The sequence below is a fragment of the Parus major genome, chromosome 21 (genome assembly GCF_001522545.3).
Source record: "Parus major isolate Abel chromosome 21, Parus_major1.1, whole genome shotgun sequence".
NCBI classification, from domain to species: domain Eukaryota; kingdom Metazoa; phylum Chordata; class Aves; order Passeriformes; family Paridae; genus Parus; species Parus major.
In genome coordinates, this window is record NC_031789.1 from 6,453,151 (window position 1) to 6,461,277 (window position 8,127).

At 59.9% G+C, this 8,127-nt stretch overlaps 1 protein-coding gene across 4 annotated transcripts in view; it reads right to left on the reverse strand.

Annotated features, from left to right (window-relative positions):
• Positions 1-8,127, reverse strand: part of SAMD11 (sterile alpha motif domain containing 11) — an 87,353-nt gene that overhangs the window by 11,754 nt on the left and 67,472 nt on the right. For all 4 annotated transcript variants that reach the window (XM_033519229.1, XM_015648453.2, XM_015648455.1 and 1 more), the window contains exon 8: positions 7,561-7,708. In XM_033519229.1, the coding sequence (XP_033375120.1) occupies positions 7,561-7,708 (148 nt within the window). The remainder of the gene's footprint in view (positions 1-7,560; positions 7,709-8,127) is intronic.

Genomic DNA, 8,127 nt, shown 5'->3' on the forward strand with positions numbered 1-8,127 from the left:
GCATGGATCAGCCCATGGGCATGGATCAGCTCGTGGGCATGGATCAGCTCGAGGGCATGGATCAGCTTGTGGAAATGGATCAGCTCGTGGGCATGGATCAGCTTGTGGGCATGGATCAGCCCGTGGGAATGGATCAGCTCAAGGGCATGGATTTCTCATGGGCATGGATTTCTCATGGGCATGGATCAGCTTGTGGAAATGGATCAGCTCAAGGGCATGGATCAGCCCATGGGCATGGATCAACTCAAGGGCATGGATTTCTCATGGGCATGGATTTCTCATGGGCATGGATCAGCTTGTGGAAATGGATCAGCTCATGGAAAGCCAGACAAGGATCCCTGGGCATGAAGTGGGCGAGGAGAGCCATTCCCAGCTCAGCTTTATCCCCGTTCTGTGCAGCCACTACAAAACTCTGACCTGGCTGCACCTCCCCTCCAAAATTCCTCTTCTCCCCCACCCCGTGCCCGTCTGCCTCCCGTCCCCGCGGCTGTCTCCCGGCTCTCCTTCCCCTCCTCCCGGCTGCCCTGGCTCTCCTCTAAACTAATTGCGGAGCCGGCGGTGTCTGGAGGCGCGGCGCGGATCGATCGGGGGCTGCTGAAATGTTAATGCCGCCCGTGCGCCGCGCCGCGCTCCGCTGGCAGCTCCAATTAATCTCAGGTAACGCCGCGCTCGACCTTCGGCTCCGAGCCGGGGCAGCAGCCAAGCGATGCTTATGTAATTACACCGTGAAGTGTGTAATCACCTGCCCTAATCCCCGAGGCCTCGCAATTAGCCGGGGCCGCGGTCGCGGGGCTGCCAAGTGCTGCTGCCACCCGGGCCGGCCCCGCGCATGAATAACGGACAATTAAAGCGGCGTGACGGGGGCTCCGAGGTGGCCGCTCGATCGTAATTAGCCCTAATCATGGCGAGACGAGCCTGGCAGACGTGCTGGGCGTTTTATAAGCAGCAATTTAGGAAATCAAGTCGCTGTTAACCGTGGCGTGGCCGTGGGGGTGCGCGGGGAAGGGGATCCTGCGGGAACCCCGGATCCTGCGGGAGATCCAGATCCTGGGGGAGATCCAGATCCCGCAGGAACCCCGGATCCTGGGGGAGGTCTCCAGATCCTGGGGAAGATCCCCAGATCCTGCAAGAGATCCCCAGATCCTGCGGGAGATCCGGAACCTGGGGGAGATCCCCGGATCCTGCGGGAACCCCGGATCCTGCAGGAGATCTCCAGATCCTGGGGAAGATCTCCAGATCCTGGGGGAGATCCCCAGATCCTGGGGGAAATCCCCAGATCCTGCGGGAGAGCCGGATCCTGCGGGAGATCCCCGGATCCTGGGGGAGATCTCCAGATCCTGGGGGAGATCCCCGGATCCTGGGGGAGATCCCCGGATCCTGGGGGAGATCCCCGGATCCTGGGGGAGATCTCCAGATCCTGCAGGAGATCCCCAGATCCAGCGGGAGATCCGGAACCTGGGGAAGATCCCCGGATCCTGCAGGAGCCCCGGATCCTGGGGGAGATCTCCAGATCCTGGGGGAGATCCCCAGATCCAGCGGGAGATCCGGAACCTGGGGAAGATCCCCGGATCCTGCGGGAGATCCCCGGATCCTGGGGGAGCCCCGGATCCTGCGGGAGATCTCCAGATCCTGGGGAAGATCTTCAGATCCTGGGGGAGATCCCCAGATCCTGTGGGAGCCCCGGGCTGCCCGTGGAGAGCTCCAACACAAAGGAGCTCCTCGACTGAGGCCAGTCTGTGCCCGGGAAGCAGAGTGTGGGATGGGGATCGGGGCAGGACACAGGGAAATGAAAGGTTCTCCCCTCGGTGGCAGCCCAGTGCTCATCCCAGGTTGTTTTTGTGTTTTCATGCTGTCCTACGGGGCATGACTTTGATCCCTGAGGAATTCACATCTGCTCCAGCCTCAGTTGTTCCCTCAGAGCTTCCCTGGGCCTGGATGGGGAACGGGGTGGAGCACAGGGACAAAGCCATCGCTCCCGGACACAACCCCACGGGCACAGCAGCCTGGAAAGCAGCTGGAGGTGGCTGGAAGAGGGGCTGGACAGGACACATCAGCCCCACACCCTCCAACACACGCTGGGGACGAGTCCCAAGGCTTAGGAAATGCAGGGACACATCCTGGCACACGCTGTCACCGTGTCTGCCTGGCACAGCAGGACAGAGACCCCTCAGCCCCTGGGGCTCCCCCAAACACCCACACAAGGCTGCAGGTGGGGCCAGGGGAGCAGCAGCAGCCCAAGGGCCCTCAGCTGGCACTGTCACAGCCCTGGGGTCAGAGCAGGGAGGCCAGATGGCCGAAACAGCCCAAAAAAGGCTGCAGATGGCCGAACACAAGGGGGTCGCTGTCCCTCAGCACAGTCCCGGCAGCAGAGACCTTAGCAAGCAGGCAGGTATGCTCGGGAATATCTGGGGGAGAGAGGATTTTCCTCCCTGCAGGAGGCCTGCTCCAGAGCCCCAGGGAGCCCCTCAGCCACGAGGGACAGACCCCCTGTGCCACCCCACAGTGCCAACCTGCCTGGCACAGAACCTGCCCCGCTCCCTGGCAGCCCGCCTGGCTGTCCCTGGCACGGGAGGGAGGCAGCAGCGCCAGGTCGTGCCCTGGCACAGGGCTGGGCAGCCCTCCCACACTTCCCAGCCAGCTGGGAAAAGAACTGGCAACGCCAGAGGGAAAAAACCCCGAGACATCAACAAAGGCTGCGGGGCTTTTGGACGGGTGTGCACCAAACGCTGAGCCCTGCCTCCTCTGCCAGCTCCGTCAGCCTCGAATCCCCCGTTCAATTCCTTCCTCCTCTTCCTCCACGGCGCAGAGTCAGAATTACAGTGCCCTGCTCTGAGGAGGTGAATTTAGCCCCTGGCAATTACATCTGATAAGCCTTGTCCTTACCTCGAAGAGAGCAATTCTGTGCTGCTGCACATTCCTCCCCCTGCCCCCTTTTCCTTTTCCCCCCCTAAAATGCCAGCTGGAGGCTTGTGAGCAGGGTATTAGGGGATTTGCACTGCACGCTGCTAAATTTGATATGTCCTTTAACAGGAGACAAATGGTTCACAAGGCTTAAAAAGTATCGACTTTTCTTTAACAATAAGCACTAATGGCCTTCAAATAATCAATATTTAAAGTCATTATGGGGTTACACATTATACTGTTAAAACCAAGCCTTTCACTTTAACCCCATGATATCCTCCCAAGCCTGGAGCAGAGCTCCCCCCTGGCTCAATCCAAGCTCTCGGGGAAGGCTCGGAGCACAGGCTGTGACTGGAGATGTGAGAGGGTCAGGAAATGCAGATTGAAACCGGCAAGGCATGGAAATAAATTTAGAACGGATGGAAGAAGAGGGAGGGGGGGGAAAGAATGCATGAAAGCTCTGCTTTCTTCTGCTCTGCATTTGATAGGAAGAGACACTTTAAACCTGAGGTAACAGGCAGGAGGCACAGAGCTCCTCGCTGCTCTGCCATCCCCAGACACTGCCAGCAAGGGAGAATAAATAAAATCAAAGGCCTTGCTAAAAATGGTGTTTGGGATTTCCAGGCAGGAAAAGAACACGTGCTGGCACTGCCCTCCCAGGGCAGCAGCGAGGGCTGGCCACAGACAGGGGCTGGTTTGTGCTGCCCCCTCAAAATCCAGACTGGTTAAATCAGGTCAAGATCTTCGGCCTTTGCTCTGCAGAACATTCAGCCAGATGGGAACCAGGCAAGGATCCTGCCAGGGCAAAAACCAGAACATCAGAGCCTTCAGAGAGGAGAGGGGGACACAGGGCTGGGGTGGGTGAGAGCAGGAGAGAGATGGTGCCCAGAGAGGGCAGGAGAGGTACCCAGAGAGGACAGGAGGGGTGCCCAGAGAGGGGAGAGGTGCCCAGAGAGGGCAGGAGGGGTGCCCAGAGAGGGCAGGAGGGGTGCCCAAGGAGCCAGCAGGAAAAAGGAAAACCTCCCCAAATCAGGGGAGAGGAATGAGGTGGGGGAAGAACAAACGGTAGCAGCAGCAGCAGATGGGAAGAAGGGAATCCAAAAATGCAGGCTGGGTATTTTGGGCACATCTCTGCGCAGAGGAAGCCTCTGGCTGGCACACAGTGTCTGTCAGCTCCTGCAGGGGAGGCAGTGGGTGCCTCTCCCACCCCCAGCTCGCTCCTGCCTGGGGCTGGGCTTCCCAGGACCCGGGGATGGGGGTGCTGATGGCACCTCAGGCTGGCAGCATCCCCCGTTCCTTGGCATTCCTGCTGCTTGCCCGGGGCTCTGGGGGATGAGCTGTGCTCCCACGAGCTGCTCAGAGCCACTGAGTGCCTGCACCAACACCTGCCTCAGCACCTGCCCTGGCTCTGCCTCTCCCCTGAGAGCAGCAGGTCCTTCCAGACCCCCCCAGACCCCCCACCTCACACTGCAGGCACAAAAACCAACTCCCAGCACAACACCGAGGCATCAAACCCAGGCAAGAAGCTTCACCCCACTGACCACACCGTCCAGCAGCTCCCCCAGCCCTGCCTCAGCTCCTCTCCAACCCCTTCTGTGTGCAGGGCATGGAGGATCTTCCCTCAAGAGGAAACCTTCCCCAGGCTCCACACAGAGAGAAGCGGGGACGAGCACCTCGAGGAAGAACACGCCAGGCTGAAGGACCCCAGCAGAACATTGCCAACAAAACTCGGAGGCAGCAGGCAAGGAGCAGGATCCAAGCAGCTCTGCAGGGTACAGCCACCTGCCAGCTCTGCAGGAGAGGCAGCAGCCTGGAGATGGAAGAGCTCCAGGCTGGAGCAGCTACAGCAGCACCTTTCAGCTGCACCCTCTCCTCTTCCAAGTCTTTTTATAACACTGAGTGAGCTCAGCCATCTTCCCAAACAGACCACCAGGCCCTGGCACCGCAGCACCCAAGCTGGATCCGCCTCCAAAGGATCCAGGAAACCGAAACCATGAAACCAAATGAATTCTCCAGACTGTGGCTTGAGTCTGCCTTTGGCAAGATGCCTCAGTTTCACCGACTCCTTCCAAGAGATGAAGGGACCACTGTGCCACTGCCAGGACCTTGGCCCAAGAAAATCCAGATCTGTGTGCTTGAGTGTGTCATCCCCACAGAGCCAAACCTCCCAGCCTGTCCCTGACCAGCAAAGATATAATCATTAATTAATTAATGACAAATATCTGAGCACACCCACCTTCCCAAGTGTCCCCTGGCTCAGCCCCTTCACAGTTGGGAACTGGAGAACTGCAGTTCCCATTGCCAGGCACCTTCTCTGCATTGCTGCCTTTGCAGAAACACCAGCACTGCCCTGACAAATAAAACTGGGTCACCACTGGGGGTTTTCCCCTCTTGCTGGGCCAGACAGAAGGGCTGAAGTCACTGATTATTCCTGTTCACAAAGCTGAGAGCTGACCTGAGCCACACAGAGGAAGCTGAAATGGAATTTGAACACCGTGCCAAGCGCTTCTCATCCCCCTGCACCGTGGTTGTTACTGCTGCTCCTGGGAAAGGAGACACCAGAAATGCACCTAGGTGTGCCTGGGAATGCAAGGCAGCTTCCTCCACTGCCTCCTCCCCTGCCAGTGCCCACCCCGAGCCTCGGAAATTTCTGTTCTCCCAGGACAAAGGTGCACAAGGCTGCTCTGATTTACCCCAAGGACAAACCCAAGGCTAACAAGGAATGCAAGGGAGGAATTACCACCTACAAAACTTCCCTGCTCTGCAACACACGGCCACAGCTTCTCCTGGCATTCCCAAAAACACCTGTGGTGTTGTGGAGGAACAGCTGGCACAGGACAGCTCCAACCACCTCTGACAGGGAGCAGAGGGACACACCTGACCCTCAGTGGTGCTCAGGGGGCTCCAGACCTCTGGGGAGAAATAACAACCTGTGAGATGATCCCAGACTGGTTTGGATGGAAAGGACCTTGAAGATCACCTCACTGCAAGCCCTGTCCCACCAACAGACCCCATTCTGCTGCTCTTGCAGCTGAACCTTCCCAAATGTTGAACACGCCCTCCTTTCCAAATGAAAGCCACTGTCACCTGCAGCAGGGGAAACTGGGACACTGTGGGACTCCTGCACACTTCCCACAGGGATTTCCCTCAGCATCCAAGACAGGCTGTGTCCCTGTGTGTTCCTCCCTCGCCAGGATCTCCCTCTCCTGCCAATCCAGCTATTCGTGGGGCTCTTTGGAGAACTGACCCAGGAGGAAAAGCAGTGGTTTGGTCCAAGAGCCACCTCCTGGCCTTCAGCCCCCATCCCAGCATCTTCCCTCCCCTCTTCCCAAAGCATGAACACTTCCTGGCCTAGCCCAGCTCCGTGCCCCAGCACCTGCCTGCCAGTGGCAAACAAACCCCTCTGGGTCTGATCTGGATCTCCCCATCCTCAGCCCGCCCCTCCTGCGAGCAGCACCTCCCCGTGAGCAGCCTCCACCCTTCCGTGGATGCTTTTCCAGGCAGCTCTGGGGCCGGCCTGGCTCCTCTCCAGCCCGCACAGCGCTGGGGAAACGTTCCCGAGAGCGGCTGCAGGAGGCTCCTCCATCCCTGCATTCCTCCCAGGTCTGCTCAGGGGCCGGGATTTATGGGGTGGGTTAGCCAAAGTACACGCTGTGGGAGAGAGGCTTCCAGGGCTGCCCAGCCCCTCCACAGCGCAAAGGTGTTGATGGGAGAGGAGGAAAACCAGACGGGATCTCCAAGGCTCTAAATGGGGGAAAACTCTGGACTCAGCACATCCATCCACACGCTACAGAGCTGATAGTGCAGCCTGCTCTGCCCCCACCCCGACACAAAAGCCAAGGGAAGTGTAAACAGCAGAGCCTTCCACTGCTCATCCCCTGATATCCAAAGCCTTTGCATCCCCAGAGCCCCCTCCTGTCCCCGCTATCCCTGTCAGGAACGCACGCAGCTTTAATTTAATTTCCCTCTGAAGTTCTTGATTGCAGAGGGAATGGCTCGTGGCACAGAGCAAGATAAATGAGCTAGAATTTCCTGGGGGTGGGGGGATATCAGCTTTCCAGCACTCCTAGCACTGGGAAAGGCAAGCTGAGGCTCTTTTCCTGAACAAAGAAAACTTCTTCTCTTTCTGTTCCGTCTCAGAGCACTTCTTCTCCCTCATTATCTGGAAATGCAAACTTGGAACACCTTAACTTGCTCAATGCCCAAGAACAGGCGAGAGTGGCATCTCCAACACAGCTCTGGGATCATTCCAGCCTGGCTGGATGTGGATGCAGATGTGCACACACACAGATTCCTCCCCTGTCCATACAGACACCCAGGAGCGTGGCAGGAGCATCCCCAGCACCCGCAGAACCCCCAAAGGACACGGTCACACCTTGCCCAGGCAAATCAGCTCAGCCCAGCCCCAGCCATTGCTGCCCTCTCCCATGCCCTCGAAAATCACCAAGTGCAGCCATTACCCCGACACGGCCGCGGTCACCGCCAACCACGTCCCCAGTGCCACATGCACAGGCTTTCTGAACACCTCCAGGGACCGTGACTCCCGCAGTGCCCTGGCCAGCCCATCCCAGAGCCGACCCCTCCGCTGCCCCCTTCCCGCATCCCTCCAGCCCGGCCCGAGCCCCGGCCAAACCCCGCCCCGGGGCCGAGCCGCGGTACCTGTCGGGGAAGTGGCTGTCCCTGTGCTGGGGGAGGCCCTGCTTCCTGCGCTGGCTGGACGAGTTGCTGGCCGAGGGGATGTGCGCTTCCATCGCGCCCGGGGTCCGCGCCGCCGCCGCCGCCACCTCCTGCCGCGCCCGGAGCAGATCTGGGGACAGCCGAGGGGAGGGAGGGAGGGAGAGAGGGAGCGATGAGGAGCTGGAACTGCTGCTGCTGCTGCCCGGCACCGAGCCCGCGACCCCCGGCCCCCGCTCGCACGGACACACGGACGGACACACGGACGGACACACGGACGGACACACGGACGGACACACGGACGGACACACGGACGGACACACGGACAGACACACGGACAGACACACGGACAGACACACGCTGCTCCGGGGCTGCTCGCGGCTTCCCGCGGGCGACAGCGCTGCCGTGGGGCTGCTCCCGGCCGTGCCCGCAGTCCCCGGGCCACCCCCGGCTCTGCCGTGCCCGCTCCCCAGAGCCGCGCCCGCTCCCCGGGTCACCCCGGCTCTGCCGTGCCCGCTCCCCGGGTCACCCCGGCTCTGCCGTGCCCGCTCC